Below are 20,937 nucleotides of genomic sequence, written 5' to 3' on the forward strand. Positions count from 1 at the left end.
TGGTCAGAAACTGGGGAAGAATGACCAATGCAGTGGTTTTTGGTCAGTGAAGCTCAAGTCTTCTTCCTCTACCCATCAGACAGTTAACGAGTACAGCATACAGACATAATAAGTTAATGGCTGATGGAGCGCAGAAAGTCCACACGTACGAATTTCTGTATTATCCATCCACAATTCATTACCTGACTAATCGTGGGTTGACAGTTACACCTGAAAACTATGCTCGAGCGGTTATCTCACTCTCAAGAAGATATTCGAACACGTCTGCCTTCCCCGGAAACAATTATGTTGCTATTGCTGAATGGATGTTGCAAGACCGCAGCATTTTCAACCCGGAAAAGCTGGAAAATGCTCGGCTTTTTGCATCCAAGGCGGAACAGCCTCACGATCTAGTTGTGGTGTATAATAGCCGCGAAGGCAAGTGGGATGTGCAACACTATAGCCAAGAGCAACATGAAGACTTTTCGGTGGCCACCTCTGTTCCAGCAGGGGCAGGACAAATAGTTTTCATTCGAGGTTTTCTGTCGCCATTGTGGGTGTCGGCCATTGGGAGCAAATACAGAATTGACCCGGAATTTTTTAGGCGACACATGGATTTTCTTTCTGTAGGCATTATTAGGCATTCGTACAGTCTCCCATCGCTTGCCAGCACTTCCAACAATATATTTCGGCTTTGTGTAAGTACCCTCCTTCATCGAGACGATTTCGGCGGGCAGGACCTCCAGTCACAGCGGTCAGATCAATCTAGCGAGCTCAAAATATACAGGCGAGTACAGCTGGGATCTAGCCGAGTCTGCTGTGGCGACTCCCTGGTGCGCGAGTACTCCACTGTTTGTTCGCGCTTTTCTGTAGTCGAACAATGGATCTCATTTTGTGTCACAAGAACAGATCAGGGGTGGGCTGGTAAGAGATAATGCCACAATACCTAAACTACGAAAAACAGTTTACTGATATGCGTCCCCAGTCATTGCCTGGATGGACCAAGGTAGGCCATTGGAAAAATCGCCTCCGGGGCCATGGATAAGCCACATCAAATCCATGGCTACGCCAATGCCAGTGCTCCAACATCATCCCAAGATGGCTTTTAGAACTACCACGAATCGCTTAGATCCGAATGCGAATGCTTCTGCAGAGGTTTTCCAGAGCACGGCCGTCCTTCCCCTGCAGTATGATTCGTTGATTGCGCTTGTCGATCTGGCTCGTCTCGCACCTCACGACCCGCTTTCGATGTGCATACCGTTGTTCGCGCACGCGGCCTTTTCCGAAGTTCAATTCCTGAATCTCATGGAATGCAAGATCCAAGAATGGGTAAATCAAATAGCCGAAGGAGTTCCAGCTGAATTATTGGGATCTCTCCAATACTTTTCCAGCATTCTAAACCGACACTCCCAACAGCTAAAGGATAGTTCTCACGCACTTTCCAAGTTAGCCGAATGGAGCCCTGAAGTGCTAAATGGACAAACCCAGATCCGTATCTCACCTCCACGGCCCGGGGTAGGTACACGGTGGAACACCCCAGAGTTCGGATCTGTCAGACACACTGGAAGTCGAGGCTCTTTTACAGCGCAAGGCCTCCTACATGACTATGAACAGCTCCACGATCGTTGCATCAGTTTGTCAAAAACTTGCACTCGAGGCATAACCTTGGCAATGAACAAAGCAACAATAGAGGAATCCCGCAAAGCTATCGAGCAGTCTGAGCGACTCAAAAAATTGACTCTGCTTGCAACGCTCTTCATACCTCTTACCTTTTGCTCCAGCCTCTTGGGCATGAACGTGGACCTCCTGGGACAGAACTCCGTGAAATTTTGGTGGTTTTTTGTCTTGTGTGTCCCCGTCACCCTGTTTGCGTACATCTTTTATTTATGGGACTTCGTGGTTCTGAAGCGGTGCTGGGCGACGTGTTGGGAACGATGGCTCCGTATTAGGCAACAAATCACGGCTGGTAAGAGCAAGAAAGGTGAGAGCCATATCGTGTGATCTTATATCTGCGCAGTACAGTAACAACTACTACTGGCTTTGAAGTGTCCCGGAGGTCTTGAAGGTCAAGTTTGACCCTCTGCCATTTTGCGTCATTTGGGTTTTTGTCTCGGTGCGCACTTGTAAGGACATTGGAGTATTCATTTTTATTCATTCAAACCGTCTCTGACATTTGTTCAGCAATTCCATGTAAATAGCACACTGGAAGTGACCTGTTCAGTCTCAACTTTCCAAGTAAAAATTCAAGAGTTCGTGTAGTGTGTCTATTCCAATCTGTAATAGGAAGCTAGAGAGTGCAAAGTCAACAGTCATGTGATATAATAGGCCCTACACTCAACCTTGGAAGGTTTGCTAGCCGAGATTTGAACCCTGCTCAACTGTACGCCCCCACAAACCCCACAGGCGGATCAAAGCACCAAGCTGTCGCGCCACTCCAGGGTAACAGAAACTCTATAAAGTCACCTGCATACGCCATCATCGTTGACACCGACATGCTTTTCTTGTTGAGCAGACCTCGGGTTTTCCAGGCCAAATTTCTTCCCAGTAAGTTCTGTTTTCAGGGACCATGAATGCATTCAAGTTTTGGAAGCAGACCTGCTGCAAGATTGGATCGAGGTACCGTCTTCGGTATTATACAAGTCTCGCGCCCCTCCGATCCCGCATCACAAAGCCACTAGTGGCCAGTCCTGGCAACTGGTATCTTGGCGAAGCCCACATTGGCGGAGAGACTGTTACTGTGCAATCACAGTCGATTTTGGACGACCATGATCTTGAACAACTCTGTCATGGCCAGTTTCCCGCTAACTGCGAAGGTGAAGAGATACGGCTAGGAAAAATTTCGCTGGATAATTTTCGTCGAATACGAGCGGCGTTTGAAGCTCGCGCTGAAGCGTTAGTAGCTTGCTCTATTCTACGTTGCAAATGCTATTTGGTTTCTAGGGCGTTTCTTGCTAATCATCCGTACTCTACGGCAGGGAGGAACCTATCCGGAGCTATGTCACGTACAACGCCAAGTTTTCCACCGCTTCCGCACTCAAAGCTCCATCGACAGAAGTCCACAGCTTTGCGATAGCGGAACTTGGACGCCAAATGAACGGCAGTATCGAAAAGACGTTCCCGTCGACGGTGAGAGACTGCTTCATGTTCCGAATCGAAGCCAGTCAGGCAGGATTCGACTCGAAGGATAAGAGTGAAAGCATAATCAAAGTCCCCGACGCTTCGCTCCAATATTTCGACGACCCTCAAGGTGTATATTTGCAGAACATTTTCATTTTTCAGATTGGATTTCGTGAGCAGTACTCTTCTTTGAAGAGCTCCATGGACTTGTGGCTAGAGGGAGATAAAGATGTCCAAGCAGTCTTTCTGGTCAAATTTACAGAGAAGCCGCAATACAGGACACCTATTAATGTCCGCCACCCTCCTATTCAGTTTCAAGAGGATGCGAAGCTTCCAATTGAAGAGACCAAGCAGCCTAAGTTGGTGGAGGAATCAGGGAGAGTTTTGATTCATGGAAAAGTCTTTGCCCATAGAATCACAGGATTCTGTGAGCTCTGGGTGCGAAATCCAGATACGGGAAAGGCCGAGCTTCGAGGCAAACGTATAGTAAGTGCATGTTGCTAAATATCACTGGTATGACTCTTTGCGATGGCTCATCAGTGGAAAATTTTTCAGGATTTCTATGACAGCGACTCTTCAGTCAAGATCGAGTCTCCCGAGCTGAAGATTGATTTCGAAACCTACTTGCCGAACGTACCGGAGCTTCGGGGAAAGTCTTTTGTCATGGACTGGCGCAAAATGGCGTCAGTGGTCCAGAGGGGCCATAAGCGCACTGCTATCCAGCGCTATCTCATGGCACTGAAACGGTGTCACGCTGCGCAAGCTAAGGAGCCCTAATTGTCACCGCCAAAGTTCCTACTACTTCGAAACTTGCAGCAGTCCCATCAGGTTACGTCTCAATGTCCTGGATCCAACATCTTTACTTGAACCCTGTTGTTCCCTTCATCTGCTGAACTTGCCCACTGAGCTGGTAGTTTGCACTAGGATAATAGTTCTGCGGATGACACGCTTTGCAGTCAAGAAATGAGAGAAGGGGGCCCCGGTTGTTGAGCGGAAGTATCTATAGTGCAATCCAACTTGCATGATTAGGCGGAGGGGCAACGTGCAGTTATTTGAGAATATGTTCGATGATGTTCACATTGCCGTATTCTCTGGATAAATTGTTAGCGCAGAATGCTGCTTTATTCAATGTTTGTAATGGTAATAATAATAGTAATAATAATAATGATAATAATAATAATAATAATAATAATAATAATAATAATAATAATAATAACGAACTATCATAACATACAGGTGTCTGGGTTGTGTATGTATGTATGTATGTATGTATGTATGTATGTATGTATGTATGTATGTATAGATTTAGCGTCCCAGAGAAGCACGGGCAGCGCCCGTGCTTCAGAAGCCTCCCGAAGGGCATGGGGACGTGCTACGCTGGAGAGATTTCTATATACATGGAGGGAGAGAAACAGGATCCAGGTGGCAACTCTTGAGAAGACTCAGCTCATTGAACTCATTGAGCTGCGCATCCACTTCTGGCCCTGTCTGGGTTGTGTGTGCATCCATAGGGTAACTAACCAACTAACCAACCAACTAACCAACCCACCCTTTCAACAAGATCAAGACCAAGTTTACTGACGTCATGGTCTGTTGTCCTGTCCATGTGGGGAGTTTATATAGCTAAGCCGCCGACAACACAACCACCCCAACAAAAACCCCATAGCAAAAAAAAAAAGGAAGGCGGGGGGTGGAGGGTGCTGTACGAATGTGAAATATGATAAATACCAATCTGTTTTGTTTTTTATTCCGAAGAGAATTGAGAATTTGCCCATTAAGCCCCTTATTTATTATTTAACTAAGTTACTAGAATAGTTAAGTTACCGCTTCATCTTTTCCCTTTCCTCTTTGTCTTAACGTTTCCTCCACCCCGCCAGTGCGCATGGATGCATCTGTATACCTGTCGCTGATATCTTTCATAGATAGATAGATATATAGATGTATGTATAGAAGGAGCTACGTAAATTGCCATATGTATCAGAATGAATCGATACTTTTCTTCCAGCGCAGCTTGTTTGTTTGATTGACCATATCATATCAACTATTTTTAAAAAAATTGAATGATGAAGCTGACAAGTGAAGAGGAATGCCACAGCAATCAAGATAGTGAGAAGGAACGAACAAGACTCAACAGGAATGTAATAATTGTACTAGTAATAGTCAGAGATAGAATGGGAAAAAACAGACACATGAAGTGGAAGAAGATCGAAAGTCAGAAGAAGGAGTATCAGAGAAGGATAGAGAGTAAACATTTGAGGGGAGGGAAATACATATAGAGATATAAATGGATGTAGAAAGAAGTGCCAAGGAGAGAAAACCATATCCGCTTGCACCGAGTTATTGCAATGATAGGGAAAGAGAAAACATCAACAGTATTCTGTATAATAAACCAAACCAGAAGGGAAAGTAAGAAACACAAGCAATTTGATTTGATCCAAAGAAAATGAGAAATGAAAAAAAAAAAAAAAAAAAAAAAAAAGGATGGGGTGGAAACCCCAAAAAGCATATGATTCCGGTTTTTCCTGATTCCCACCACCAAAATGAACAATGCAGTGTAAACAGTATATATAGCTATGCGGGTGTGTGTGGGTGTGTAGACTCAAAGAACCGGAAAGAACAAATAAACCTGACGAAAAGAGAGTAGAAAAAATCAACCTGTAACCACGAGATGAAATGAGTAAAAAAGCAAGGAAAATGTCTTTTTGTCTAGAACAATGTGGGAAACAAAGGAGAGCAGGAAGGGCTGGAAGGGAGTCAGTCTGTCGCCATGGAGGATGATGACCCACGAGCGGCGAGTGAATAGTAGCAGTAGAAAACCTCATCTTCAATTCTGCAGCGTGTATTCCCCCCTATCCCCTTTTTTTGCAAGAAAAGCACACAAGATTGATACAAAAAAGGAAGGAAAGTATGTAAGTATAGAAGTTTGGATTGGTAGGCGTCCTGACGCCCACCTCTCTAGAACTTCCATCGTTTCAAGAACACCTCCCTCAATGCTACTGCTGCTGCAACGGGTGAAGACGGCGACGAACACCATTATTTATTTCGATCCCTAAGCAGGACCTGGGGAACACTGGGATCAAGCAACTCCATCATCATCTTCCCAAGTTCATTGTGCTTGATAGGTTTTGTGACATAGTCATTGAAGCCAGCGCGCGAAGCGTCGTCGATTTGGTCCATCATTGCGTTTGCGGAGAGCGCCATGATGGGGATTTGCGGGAAGTGGTTCCTCTGTTCCCAGGAGCGGATTTCTTGGCAGGTTTCGTAGCCGTTTTTAATAGGCATTTGGATGTCACACTTTAACACAGAGATGCGGGTCAGTCATGGCCCTAGGCAAAAGAAAGGGGGAAAAAATAGGTGGGGGGCATGGTCTTACGATAATCAAGGAGTAATAGCCGGGCTCTTTGGAAAAGACCATGTCGATGCATTCCTGGCCGTTGCCGGCTGTTTCGGAGGCCAATTTAACTTTGTCCAGGTATTTCAACATGACCTATTGATAAATTAATAATGAAATGGAAACATTAAAGATTCCAGATATGAGGAATAGAAAACTTGAGATGAACCACACATACCGTCCGGTTAGTTTCATCATCCTCCACAAGTAAAATCCGATATCCTTTATTCCCAATAACCTCCTTAACAATCTTCGACATGGTCTTGAAACTATTATTAATTTCCCGCGCCATATCCTGGTTTCGGTCATTGCTAAGATCTCGCTGATTACTCGGGTCAAAAATCCTCGAGAACGATGAGGGCTTCACGGGCTTCGGAACTAAGAATCCTTTACCTCCAGCGGCACAGAATCGGTCGTAGGCCTCGCTGATCTCCCGTTTCTGATAGATGTCCGAGACGATGATCAAGGCCGGCATGTGTTTGATGTTGTTATTATCCCAACCAAATTGGATAATGATTTGCATAGTTTCCTTGACGTCGTTGGCATCTGGGAGGCAGACTACCAGGTGAGAGAACTTGGGACATTCACCGCCAGTAACAAGATCCTTCCAGTCTTCGACATCGAGAATCGCAGTTTCTTTGCAGGTGACCTCGAGAGGAATAACTTGCTCGATGTGTTGCTTTAGAGCCTCGCGGGCATAATCGAAGGGGCATATTATCAATACATCATATGACGAAGGAAGCGCAGGTGCGATATTTTGAGAGGAAGAACTGCTAACCAGAACCTCAGTCGCTGCCATGCTGGGACTTGATATACCAAGGGGAATGATTTGGCTAGGCTGATCAGGCTTCGAAGGAGTTCCTCCACTCCGAGAGGATGGTGGCGTGTTGATTTGATTTGATCCCCAAGACGATCCAGAGAGTTGCTTGCTGGGTAGACTCATGACATCCGAATTTGTCGATGAATGCAAGCTTAGTATATCTTGAGTGAGATGAAATTCCTGTTTGTTTGGGCTCTTAAATGAAGAAATATCGTCTATGGGTTGAAGGTATCGATCCTCAAGGTTTAAATTGGATGCATCCTGGGGCGGTGGCGGTGGAGGTGCATCAACCTTAACAAAAAACGAGAATTTGGCGCCTTGGCCTTCCTTGCTTGTCGGGGTCAAGCGCCCACCATGCATCTCCACGAGCTGTTTGGACAAGAAGAGGCCAAGCCCACTTCCTGAATGCTGCTGCGAGCCGCTCCCCTCAATCTGGCTGAATCTTTGCATTAGACGCTCGGCATCTGTAGAGCTAAATCCTTTGCCGGTATCAACGACCTCAAAATTCAAAAGGATCTCTGTTCCGTTTACAGGAACGGAAGGGTCGCGATGGATTGAACAGCGTGTGTATATTTCTCCCTGTGACGTGAACTTGACTGCATTTCCCATCAGGTTAATAAGGATCTGGCGTATTCGGAACCTATCCCCAATCACCATTGCAGGGACATCTGGCTCGACGAGATAATTCAGTTCAAGTCCCTTATCTATCGCCCTCGACCCGATCGTATCAATCACATCTTCCACGACAGAGCGAACATGGAACCATTGCCGCACCATGTTCATCTTCCCTGCTTCTACTTTGGATACATCCAAAATATTGTCGACAAGTTCACGTAGGTTGGTAGAACTGTTCTGGATAGTATCGAGCATACGTCTTTGATCGTTATCTAACTGCGTATCCAAAATAAAAGGAATCGTCCCCAGGATCCCATTAAGCGGCGTTCTGATCTCGTGGGACATATTACTGAAAAATTTCGTTTTCGACTCCATCTCCCTATTCAACTTCCGTTCTAGAAGTTTTCGATCATTGATATCGGTGCAGGTACCATACCAGGAAGCCTCGCCATCGCCAAAACTTGTCGTTTCAACTTTCACAAGACGCACGAGATGCCATCGGAAGTCACCGCCTCTCGATCGCAACCGGATTTCGGTTGTATACGAATACCTCTCGTTTTCATCTTTCTGTATGGTGACCACACCTTTTTCCACAAGCTCATGGAGCGCATGCGTTAGCCCTTGGTATTTTGAACGTCCATTTTTATCATGGAATGAATTGGTTCGAGAAAATGGACGTTTATTTCGTAGCTCGCTTGAATCCGACTCAGGGGTTCCATTAAAGGGTTCCGAACCCCGCAGGGAATTGATGATACGTCCAAACTCGATCGGATTGTCGGACTCCGGGATGATGTTTGGCGGGAGTAAGATACCGCATTTCTCAAGGTCGTCTCGATGTATATGTTTCGCAAAGCCTAGGTTAAGGGCATCCTCCAGGGATTGACCCGTGTACAGCTGCCACTGTTCGTTGGCCGAGATAAGCCCATGATACTCAGCAGCCTCGAACACTACCTGGGGTATTGAATTTGCTAACGCTTTGTATTTCGCGTTCGTAGCAAATACCTCCCTCTCCTGCGCTGCCTTCATCTCAGCAATGCGCTGCTCGTGAACATCGAGAAATGATCCAATCCAATAGAGTAGCTCTCCCGCCTGCGACAGTAATGGATTCGCACGGAAAATAAACCAGCGATATGCCGACTCGTCATTGTATCGTTTAACACGAACTCGCTCTGTGAACTGCGACCCCGATCGAAGGGCCTTTTCCCACTGTTTTAGTAGATTCTCGCGTTCACTGTCATGCACATCAAGCCACGGGTCTCTGGCACGTTGCTCATGCGGTTGACTGGTTCGGTAAGAATCGAATTTATCATTCGTCCAAATGACTTCTCCAGTGTGGGGCTTTGCCAGAAATAGGTGTAGTGGCACTGAATTAAGCATCAACTGTGCTATAGTATCGGGGAACGGTCGTGGTGGGAGTTCTCGATGTAGCTGTGTAGCAATCGAAACTGGTGAGGCAAATCGCGAGAACCCTTGCGGTAACGCAGACATGCTCGGAGTCCTGGATGGAGGAGTGGGTACTAAACCAGGATCTCTAGAGGTTAATTCATCGAACTCTGTAGATGAACCCCGCAATGACCCAAGGGGAGGTGAAAGTGAAGTAGAAGGGTCTCGCAACTGTTTTGATTGTCTCATTCTTTGTTGGTTCATCTTACTGATACCGCCTGGTTGTTGTTTGAGATTGAAATAACTGTCCGAGTATTCTGAAGTTTGTTTGGACAGTAAACCCGGGGTAAGGTAAATGTCACGGGGCATGCCCACCCCAATTTCCATCCCAGGAGTATTGACCCCTGAAATTGCGGAATTGGATCTGCTAGTATCCGATCGCTGGAGCGGGCTCGATATGGTTGAGTGGGCCTGCAATGAAACGTTCTCTCCCAATGGGTAATTAACGTGGTTGCTGAGTCCTGCCACCAATTCCATTTCGCTGCTGGCATCGGAAAAGGTCCCGCCAAGCCCAAGGATATGGCCGAATCGCTGGGTCCGCGAAGTCGATAGCTGCCGCTCAAGCTGGCTGTACTGCTGGGCCAGGCAAAAGGAAGTGGTAAGGTGCGGAAGGAGGTACTCGAGAGACTTTCTCAGGTTTGCCGGGTAAGGAATGGTTGAGGTGAGAACCGAAATGATAGCAACGGGAAATCTCAATGTGTTTGAGATGGATTGTTTCGAAGATGAAGAATGCACCAAGGGTATGTGTATGATTGTTTTAGCACGATCAACGCCAATGGCTTCGATAGGTTGGTTTGTGGAATAATCACGCAACGGTGGACTCGAAGCAAAGGCATCCTCATCTACCTTGTTGGTATTGAAAAAGGGGTTTTTCTCTGGATCTGAGATGGGAGCAGGAGATGGAGCAGGCGATTGCGACCATGGTGACTGAGGAATTTGTTCATATTCTTCGTATGAATCCGAACAAGAGGAGCTAGGAGGAGAAGCCCCGTTGCGACTACAGTCAGCGGCAGAAGTTCTCGGTAACTCCATTATGGTCTGTGTAGTCGTACTTGTACTTGACGCAGAGTATATGCTCACTCGACCTATGGATACATCACAAGTTGCAGGTTCACTAAGAACTGGAACATCTGATGCTGTCTGATGCGTGTCATCCTTTGATACCTGCTTCATGACAGAGTCGTATATAGGTGACGCCATCGGATCGTGAGAATATTGCCTCGTTAAAACGGCAGGCTTGGTTCTCCCAAAGAGCTTCACCACACCTGTTCGCCGAATTAGAGGGTCTGATTCAACTTCTAAAGCACGTGGAACGGGGAAAACGGCCACTGATGGGCAAGGGGTGCGTTCTCTCGAATCCACCGAGGTCTGTGAGGGCCGTTGGTCAGACGATGAGGCGAGAGCATGATCTGCCAACACTGTCGAATCTTTATCTCCTTTTGTTCCATGTTGCAACATGGCAGAGCCCAATGAGCTTTTCGTCCGCTTGAGTACATCTGGCCGTACATTCTTATCACGGCTACCTACATTTCCGGGGCCCCCGAAGCCAGCAAAGGAATGACGTGCAACAACAGGGGGGCGCTTCTCAGACGGCGTGAGAACATGTCCGTTTGGTTTCGTGGATATACTGTTATTTTGTCCCCTGTCCATATCGGCGGTTTCTTGATCAGGAGAATCCTTCAATGGCGCTTCTACACCACAACTACCTTGTGTAGTCCCAGCTGACGGCGAAGAAGACCTATAGCCATAGAGACTATACGTTGCCTTCTGACCCCATGGAACGTTCTCCAAGTCGGTACTATCGCCGGGTACTGCTAGGGCCGCCCTTTCAGCACCAAAATGGGTATGGAGAACCCGCACAGTATTCGACCACCAGGCATCCAAACCGGCCTCAGAATTCAGCGCCAAAGTGATATCGTAAAGGTTCGGGGTGGGATACCTCGGGTCATCCGCCGCAGTGTCAGAATCATAGGACATGAAGGGGTCCTGCCATGTCGAGCCATTCAATTCGGCAGACTCAGACGCGGCAGACGGCGACTTATTTCTTCGATCCCTGGTTCTACGTATCGACAGCCGCTTCACGATGGGTCGCGCATCAACCAATGAGTCGAGAGATTGGTCTACGGACGCGACCAAGGATGAAGGGGGTGGGAATGGAAAGGCAACAGTTCAGAATGATCGGTCCGCTTGGGCGATTTGACAGTGCACGACGAGGAGGAGGAATCAGGGTGGCCGCTGGGCTTCAACGAAGCCGGAGGAACTGGGATGTTGGAGGGCGATGAAGGGGTGGAACGGATGCTTCTCTTGGCCTTGCGAGGCGACTTCATCTCATGGCTTGAAATCGGAGGAGGCTTGGTGGAGAAAGTGTGAGAACTGGAGCGGGAGTGAAAGACAGAGACTCCTTCCATTTGATTCCGCAGTTCCTCCAAGGTGTGCATGCTCTGCCGCTGGCCACGAGGCGGTAGGCCCGGTCTTCGATGATGATGTGAATGTTCGGGGGGTGGAGTGGGCTCTGCAAAGGACTCGCGCATGGAGGTGACGGCGGCGGCAGCGGCAACAACAGAAGAAGAAGATTTTAGAGAATGGACAGGCGCATCATCTGCAGAAAAATCATACTGGCGCATCGAGAACGCTGAAGGGTCAGGGTCGTAAGAGACAAAAGGGCACGCAGCGGAGAGGCGAGATCTTGAGGAAAGGCGATGAGAGCATTTGGAGGAGGCAGTGGACGAAGCGGCATCAACTGGGGAGGGAGGCGGGGGGGTCCTCATAATGCCGGGCACATTTGATCCTCCTCCGCCAGCGGAGAATTAAACTTCGTCGTGATATTGGAGACTATATCGGCTGGGACAAGGGCTGGCATTGGCATTTACATATCTCTTCCCGTTCGAACCGCGATGCACACGCAAGGTCTGCCCCTTGACCCTTTGAACAGCGAGAGATCGGGAGTATTAAATGGGCAGTGCAATACTCGGGAGGATGAAGAACGGGGACGAGGATTGACAGGTGATGGCGTGGGTGGTGGGTGGTGGTGGTGGGTGGAGGGTGGTGTGATATGGGAGTGGATGGGGGAATGGGGAAGAGATGAGGTGGTCGTGGTGGAGATGCCGATTCTGGTAGGCGTGGATGGGGGAGGGAGTGAGGGAGTGAGGGAGGGAGTGGGTGGTGGGTGGTGGGTAGTTAGCGGCTGCTTGGGTGGGTTGGCCGGCAACAAGAGCAGCAGCAATCAGCAGCACCAGCAGTCCCAGCAGTCCCAGCAGCGAGGGCCGTACGAGGGAGGAAAAATCGGCGGAGGAATGAAAGAACAAGCAACAAGGGCGTGCACCGTGTTCCTGGGCCTTGGCAGCAATGACGTAGGAGGAGCTGCACCACAGTAAAGGCAAAAAGGCAAAAAGGGAAGAAAAAGCAACGAACGGCCCATGGATCGGGGATACAGGATTCAAAAAGGATATAACTCGGATAGGTTCTATCCATGTATACGACTGGAGGAGCGAGTAACTGACTACACGATATAATTACCAATATTATTTGATTTTATTCTTGTGTCGACAGTTTTGCTGTCGACACGCTGTCGACACATCGTGGGTACTGGTATTCCCATTTATGATCCGATCACCAGAGGGCATCATCCATGGATTCATTCAAAAGTCGGTCTGGGGATAAAGCGAGACATACATAGTAGATTCATTAAGTGACTAGTGGATTAATTTAATTAATAATAACAATAATACGAATACCTGGGTAGGTCCGTCCGGCTGTTTGTCCCTGTGCTGTCCTGCCCGTCAGTCTGTGGTCACTGGTCAGCCAGCACAGACAATCCCCCATCGAAAACTGTCGATGGGAACATCCACATCCACATCCACATCCATCCATGATGACTCGCCAAACCCCGTGACGGCCGGAACTTACATAGTAGATACCTAGGTGGTACTCTTTCCACACGTGCACCTATCCGGGATTTCTCGAGAATACGCTGTGACTGAAGTGTTTGTATTTATCTAACTCTCGTTTATTTTTCTCAGACAAGCAACAGAGCAGCCATTCCCCGAAGTTGAATGAGCCCAAAGATCGAATCCCGAATAATACTTACGTAACCCAGGCCAAAAACACCCGTTGAACTCCAATAAAACCACTAAGAAAATAAAAATGAAAAAAACCCCGATCAGGCCAGCGAACAGCGATTTGGGCGCTGATTTTTTTTTTTTTTATTTCCACGACACAGAAGAAGCCGACAGAAGAGCAGACAGAATATGCAGCCACCGACACTCGCGGGCAGCGGCCAATAGCATCGACGCCCCGGACCTCAGCCCACTGCAAGCCCACTGCAGCCAACTGCAGCCAGGCGGCAGGTAGGGCGGCCGTTGCTTGCGCGACGCTTTTTGGCCCAGTGTGACTTGCCTGCTTGATCAGCAGCGATGATGATGTCAACCATAAGGTCCATAACGAGTTGAGTTAGTTCGTTGGTTGGTTAGTCGACTTGACTAACTCAGTCTTCCCCCAGATGACAGCCTGCGTCCAAAGAACTGTGGGACGTCTAAGTGGTTGTATTAGCATGTCGGCAGCTGAGGCATATATGTGCGGTGCGCTAGTCCGTGATGGGCAGCCTAGGGCCAACACCTCCCCTCGGACTAGCAGCCGTACAGATATCTATCTATCTAGAAATTCTATTATACATGAAATCAAACAAATCAAATCAAATCAAATCAAATCAAATCAAATCTATCTATCCTTCTATCCTTCACCCTTTCGGCATCTGTGAGGCTTCGGTTCGTGGTAGTGTCGATGTTTGAGAGGTTCTCTGATGGCAGTAGTGGTGGTGGTGGTATTCTTAATGATGGATCTCATCATGGTCATCTTTGTGGTGGCTCTGGTGGTGATTCTTATGGTGATAGAGATGGTTCTCACAGAGAGTTCTTTGGTGGTTCTTGCAGGGGGTTCTTTGATGGTTGGTTCTTCAGAGGGTTCTTCAGTAGATGGAGGAGCAGTGACAGTGGCTTGTGTAGCCAGTTTCATCTCATCCTCCCCTTGTTTGATATCCTCTTGATCTCTTGACAGAGAATCAGAGTTTTCAGCTGATTTTTGTAAGGATTTTCCCATCCTTCTGTCCCAATATTCATTCATTCTCTTCAGACATTCATCTTGCTTTTTCAAATATTCATCTTGCTTTTTCAAATATCCCATCATCATCTGTATCAAGGTATCGGTCGTTGGTGTTGGGCCTGGTGGCCCAGGGGTAGTGGTAGGTTCGTATTCATCATTGCTAGCTGGGGTATCCATCCCCATGGTAGCTCGAGTTCTAGGAGGCATTCTCCCCCCTATATCAATCAATTTTTAATCATTTCCCGCGATCAAAGCTCTTCTAGCCTTCGTCAGGATCCCTTCTGCTGATCAGCGTAGCAGCTCGCGAGACGTTAGATGGGCAGTGGAAGGTTTAATAAAAAAAACAAGCAATCCGGGTCATAACCTGTGGGACGTCTAAGTGGTTGTATTAGCATGTCGGCAGCTGAGGCATATATGTGCGGTGCGCTAGTCCGTGATGGGCAGCCTAGGGCCAACAAGAACAGCTGGGGGGGGCGCGATATCGTGCTTACCTTACCGCCATGCTCAAATCATCGCTGCAGCGTCGCTTCAAGTTTTTCAACCTTGGAAGTTCCACGCCGCTCCTGCTCCACTCACGCAGCCCAGTCTCCCGAGCCCATCATCGGAAATTTCCATGCCTGATGTCTTCTTCCATCACAGCCCGACATGCTAACGAAATTAATATTAATGCTCCCAGAGTCAGTAACTACCGCGTAATTCGTTGATTGAGTTAGCGAGTTGAGTTCTCTTCCGCAAAGATACTCCACTGCTAGTATCCAATGCTCCCTCCAGTCCTCTGTAACTACTCCGTTCTCACACACAGATCTCCTTTTGGCGGCCATCATCACAATGCCTTGTGTCAGAAAAGATACGAGTCTGACCACTCCCCCCGGCGCCCAATCCGTTCAGGCTTGGGGTTTGGGCTGCGATGGTTGCATTCGCATCCCACAAATTGGGTTAACCACGTTGTGTGGATCTCACCTGTTGCACCCAAAATCCGATCGCTGCCCTCCTTGTCAAAAAAAAAAAAAAAAAAAAAAAAAAAAACCATAAAATCGCACTACCATTTTTTTTTTTTTTTTTTTTCAAAATTATTGCCCTTCCCTTTCCTCTTTCCTCGTCTTCGCTGCTCCGCCTGACTCAGTGGTGAGGCGTTTTGGAAATGAAAGGGGAAAACAGGAGCCATAAGTAAAGACAAAATCAGATAAGGAGAAAAAGAAAAGAAAGGGAAAAGAAAAAAATTCCGAAACCATGCTCCAAATCCTGCTTGTTCATCTTTTTATTTTTATTTTTATTTTTATTTTTACTTTTATTTTTACTTTTATTTTTATTTTTTTGCTCCTATCTTGAAACAAACTATGGCAGTGGTGACATTCTCGCAACGCAACCAACCTCATTCATTTCCTGTCAGTTCAAACTACCGATGCACGCGTGCGCGAGGGATGTCAATTCTTCTTACGACTCTGTCCGCTGACGGTTACCCATACGTAGTAATCCTCCGTTAAATTCTGTTATTGGACAGCTGCAGGCAAGCATGCAGAGTACGCCAACAGCATATTTGCTGGGGGGGTAAATCTCATCTCTGCAATCACCGTCATCGTCATCGTCATGCACCATCATCACCATCGATTCATGATAGGTTGCCCTCCATACCAATCAATCATTCAATTCGTCGGCTATGAGTATTCAATAATTTTTTTATTCTTCGCTTTAAGACCAAATATTTACTAGTCCTCTAAGAATCTCTCGGTCGCTGGCCAGTCTTTGGTCAAAAAATGCACGCTTGTTGGGGAGGGATTACTCTGCTCCAGGGCTGCCAGCCTGTACCGTACCAGGTTAGTTCCGAGTTCAACTAAACTTTAGCTAGAGAACCCGCGTCCATGGGACAGCTTACGGTTTTTTCCCGTCACAGTCTGGGGTAACATACGCTTGAAAGCGTAATGTCGTCACTACATAGTAGTTCTGACTTGCGAATGAAACTCCTGGGGAAATCCTGGGACAAAAATCCCCCCTTCTTCTCTCCCCGCAAACAAAAAAATTAAATTAAATTAAAGTAAAGTAAAACAAATTAATAAATAATAAAAGATAAATAAATAACCCCAGGTAAGAACCGGGAACAGAAAAATAATGCAGAGAGAGAGGGAGAAAGCCACATACGCAGCCAATGACAAGCTCCAAGCAAAACGCACTTCTCGTTGCCCTGCTTGATTTTCCTTCTTCTGCTTTATATAAAACTCCCTTGATATTATCACCATCGTCGCACAAAACCTCGAAGAGTTGTTCTAGGAGAGAGAGCGGATCCGATTTTCAGATACCAGGGTGTTAATTCAGCCCAGGATCTTCATCTCACGACATACAGAACATCCATCCATCCATACATGCATGATTGCCTAAAGCTGGCCCGAAAACGAAGAAAGAGCTACTGGAAAAAAATTTTTAAAAAAAAAGGGAAAAATCAAAATGGTGGACAGTTTGTATGTGTATCACTTCAACCGACAAATAAAAGACGTGAAGGGGAGGGGATATGCTATGATATGGTATGATATGATGGCGATGCAACCGGAATCTATGCCCGCATGTGAAGGAGCAATTAATTACCATTCCCTCGTGAGAGCTTGACAGGATTTTCCTATTTTTGATGGATGGGATGCATGGCTAATCGATAATCTTCTCACAACCTTACCTATTTGACTAATACCTATGTATTCTATCTACATTAGTTACCGATAGCTACATACAATAATAATAACTATTTCAACACACATGGCCTTTGGTCTCTCAATTGCACGTCACGTCAATCAATTTGGCAGGAGAAGAATCCCTCCCATCGATAACTATTCGCCGCAACAAGCCTCAACGAAAGAAAAAAAAAAAAAAGGGAGAGGGGGAAAGAAACATTGGAAGGTATCTCATCTCCTGGATATCCAGAAACATGAACTCCAAAAGAACCCCCCAAATCCCCGTTTTCATTGATGTTGGGCATTCTGCGCGCAAGATCCCTGATCCCTCCCTCCTCATGTCTAAATTTTTGCTGAGAACGAAAATAACAAAATAAAAACCAAAGGGAACTTCTTCCTGATTTGATCATCGATTATCTTCCTATTATTATTATGGGAACATGCCATTTGATGGTTTCAACTCCACCACCACCTTCATCACCCAGCCGGCTGCTCCCTTTTCCCCTCCCCCCCCCCCAATCCATCACGTATGTACAACAAGTTCCAAGATTTCGTGTCTTTTCCATTAACTCTTCTCTTTCCTTTTCTTGTTTTTTTTTTTTTTTTTTTTTTTTTTTTTTTTTTTTCGGAAGCCAGGATGAAGGAAAGAAAACAACTGCCCAACTATGACCTACATCCGAAACTAAGCGGACTGAATGTCCAGCGGAACACGAAAATATATTCCCTGCAAAAATGGAGGGAGGTTGTACATAAACATGTGGGAAACAACGAGAGGGAGAGAAAGGACGGTGCGGGCAGCAAGGGCGTATATCAGTCAATTGTTGTTAATGAAGTGGTGGAACTAGGTGACGATGATGTTATGATGTATGTACAGTACATACTACCCCTTCGTCGTCTTAACACCTTTTAGTTAGTTTGTTATCTGAAGAACGGAGGGTAGTTATGTAGCTACATAAGCTCCATAAAAAAGTCGAAAGTTTTTAAAAGCGAAACGAAAAAAAAAAAAAAAAAAAAAAAAAAAAAAACATACCTTAATGATGGCGCTTAATGGAGTTACTTAAACCTTGGGTTCAGAAGTGCTCCACCACTTTCCACTGGGACGGAGGGGAGCCCCATATATTATTCCGTTTGACTTTCCGCCAGGTTTGACCATGGATCTAAGACAGCTTACGTACGGATCTTTGTTCTTGAGATTAACTTAACGTTTTTATTATGTATCATTCAAATTATCTCCTATCTACGCCAGTAAACTAAACTATTCATCGCCCAAAACGGGCCTCGTTGCTAAATAAAATTAAAAGTTGAGCTTTAATGTAACCCTTTTTTTTTATTTTATGTTCAGGAATAAAAAAAAAAAAAAAAAAAAAAAAAAAACCTGATTGAAAGAAATAGTTATATAGCCTTTCTTAGTTTGAAGTCTCCTCAAGAAAGTTCTTCTAGAAAAGTTCGAGACTTCAACTTTTTGTAACTTTGTAGATTTTGGATGAGGTTGTGTTGCACGTGAAAATACATAAAAAACAAAAGAAGTTAATAGTTAAACAAAGAACATCAGCGCCAGAGAAACTTGTTTCCCTCCTTCGTCAGGCCTTGGTTGTCTTGTCGTTTATCGAGATGAGGATTGTCATCATAATCGGCTGCCAGGATTTTGGAAATTCCATAAATATATATATATCCATACGCGGTTAACTTTCTGCCCTATGCCCTACTCATTACGAACTCCCATATCGCCAAAGCCTAGCAGGGTTTGATTGATATCCATCCACTATCTCACCGCGCTCAATCGTTCAAAAGTCGGCGGAATATGAATGAATCGAATATAATAAAAGGCAGTCCGGACCTCTGTCAGGCAGAATATCACTGCGTTCCTCCCCACACCCCCTCAAATCGTCGTAGGTAGATAAATAAACGGAGAAACACACCCGCAGACTCGCATTGGCCTCTGGCCTCAGGCCCATTCTGCCAAACGATCACCACATTATACCCTACCTGCCTGCCTGCAAGTGCGGCCCTCCAAAAAAACGAAAAAAAAACCCTCCAACCTTTAGGTGCCAGTGTGCCGAGAGGTTGTATCTAAGTTTAGTAGCTCAAAGAGCTTCGACGTGCACCCCGCGATGGGATCATAGCTCCGTCATCACTTAAATCAACTTTTTTCTTTTGGTTGCTTTTGTTTGGGTGTATGCGATGCACGGCAAATCACTACAGGGTGAACGAGAGAACTGAGACATTCATGTAAAACGCAAGCATGCCAAGTGGACTGGTTGGGGTAGTATAGTATGCAAGGAAACAAGCACCGTACTACCGTAGAATAATATCAACATTTATCTTGTACGGTAGGCTTGATATCATACCTGGATATATATATATATAGATATATATATAAAGCGCTATCCATTCTTCAACAAAGAGCTTTTCTAAACTGCATATCAAACAAAGGCCCGTATCGTGCAGAGTTGGTTGGATGGGAAGAGCTATTATGGATTTATATGGCCATAGGCATGAACATCCTTTTACCCCACGAGGAGGACGAATATAAGATATTTCAACTGCATTTTTGCATACTTGATGCAATCCATGGGGCACTTGTTGGCAATGATCCTCGCCTCACCAACCCCCCACCTCAACCTCCTCCATAAACCCCAGCGGTAGTTAGCTATTAGCTTGAAGTATAAAAATTGTGACACAGCATGCGGGCGTCCCATAACATGACAGCTGGCGCTTTTCTTTTCCGTCTAGCAAATAATATTGGGCCAAAGAAAACAAACAAACTGCGCGTGGAAAGAACACACCCTGTTTGTAATTCAAAAAATCCCTGCTTGGAACGGCTGATCCCCAAAAATTATAAACCGAGCCAGAGTGCGAGGTGACAGCACAAGATGGACAGGGCCTATTAAGGCTGAGGCGGGAAAAACCCGATTTGACGGGGGGAGGACGGAAAATACATCATCGCTTCGCAGTCATCAAAACGGCTGTGCGTGCGGACGACGGGGATATTGATTGGCATATTCATAGATATTATTAGCAGTTGGGTATGTTGTCGTTGGGGTGATAATTATCACACGAACGTCTTAAAGAGTCGACTCCCACGCTAGTTTGTGCCCATCACATCATTTCAAGAGACTCCCGAGGTCATCGGCACGCAAGCCTCTCCCATAAATTCTCTAGCTCGATTGTGACGTTCGCGATTCAATAATAGGCGGGTTGATACACCGCGACTTCTTTCATGCTATTTGCAATCAAGCAATAGCAGTGAGAGAATGGACAACTGGCTTCTTTATGATCAGAAACCGATGTCCCTTTATCTATATCAACCTTTGTAATTTATTTCTTCTTTCCCCCCCCCCCCCCCCAGAATCCTTTTGCATAAATTCCCACTGTAGCCAAGAAACTTCCGGAGACAAAAATAACCTTGTTTTGTATGAATATGGCGGTGTAAATGGTTTTTAACATCACTCTCCCGGGCGCTCGGACCTCCGAACTCCTAACTCAGACTGACTAAAAACACTTCCGCTTCTTACCTTCTTGATGAACCCCTTCTACCTGACGGCGCACATGATATTTCCGGGTACACAATTGGATGCAATCGGGGATCATGCACCTATATGGGTGTCCAAGTTCATCCGTGTGGAGCCAGAGCCATGAAGTAAAAGAGAGAGATCAAGATATAGGAATCGGATTACTTGAAAGTGCGAGTCTGCCTCGCGTCACATCTTGTCCTGGTAGTATGGTCACACTATTGCATTCTTCCTGGGATATCGTTTTGTATCTGGGCCAGTGCTTTTTAGGCGATTCCCCTTGTGCCCGCCTAGCTCCCATTCGTA

The 20,937-nt window shown here is 46.2% G+C and overlaps 4 protein-coding genes across 4 annotated transcripts; 3 read left to right on the plus strand and 1 right to left on the minus strand.

Moving 5' to 3' along the window:
* Positions 1-116: 116 nt before the first annotated feature.
* HCBG_03924 (uncharacterized protein) lies at positions 117-2,191 on the plus strand (the record flags this gene model as incomplete). The annotated part of the gene is made up of 4 exons (XM_045430973.1): positions 117-903; positions 965-1,826; positions 2,026-2,102; positions 2,178-2,191. 4 exons carry the CDS (start codon positions 117-119, stop codon positions 2,189-2,191), a joined length of 1,740 nt encoding a protein of 579 aa, XP_045289116.1.
* Positions 2,192-2,493: 302 nt separating this feature from the next.
* HCBG_03925 (uncharacterized protein) lies at positions 2,494-4,168 on the plus strand (the record flags this gene model as incomplete). The annotated part of the gene is made up of 3 exons (XM_045430974.1): positions 2,494-2,871; positions 2,955-3,582; positions 3,652-4,168. The coding sequence occupies 3 exons, from the start codon at positions 2,546-2,548 to the stop codon at positions 3,871-3,873; spliced, it is 1,176 nt and encodes a 391-aa protein (XP_045289117.1).
* Positions 4,169-6,060: 1,892 nt separating this feature from the next.
* HCBG_03926 (histidine kinase) lies at positions 6,061-12,133 on the minus strand (the record flags this gene model as incomplete). Its single annotated transcript, XM_045430975.1, has 4 exons — positions 6,061-6,390; positions 6,470-6,583; positions 6,666-11,424; positions 11,490-12,133. The coding sequence occupies 4 exons, from the start codon at positions 12,131-12,133 to the stop codon at positions 6,130-6,132; spliced, it is 5,778 nt and encodes a 1,925-aa protein (XP_045289118.1).
* A 126-nt stretch (positions 12,134-12,259) lies between these two features.
* HCBG_03927 (uncharacterized protein) lies at positions 12,260-12,739 on the plus strand (the record flags this gene model as incomplete). The annotated part of the gene is made up of 1 exon (XM_045430976.1): positions 12,260-12,739. The coding sequence occupies one exon, from the start codon at positions 12,260-12,262 to the stop codon at positions 12,737-12,739; it is 480 nt and encodes a 159-aa protein (XP_045289119.1).
* Positions 12,740-20,937: the final 8,198 nt, after the last annotated feature.

Source organism: Histoplasma capsulatum (genome assembly GCF_000150115.1).
Source record: "Histoplasma capsulatum G186AR genomic scaffold supercont2.4, whole genome shotgun sequence".
Taxonomy (NCBI): Eukaryota; Fungi; Ascomycota; class Eurotiomycetes; order Onygenales; family Ajellomycetaceae; genus Histoplasma; species Histoplasma capsulatum.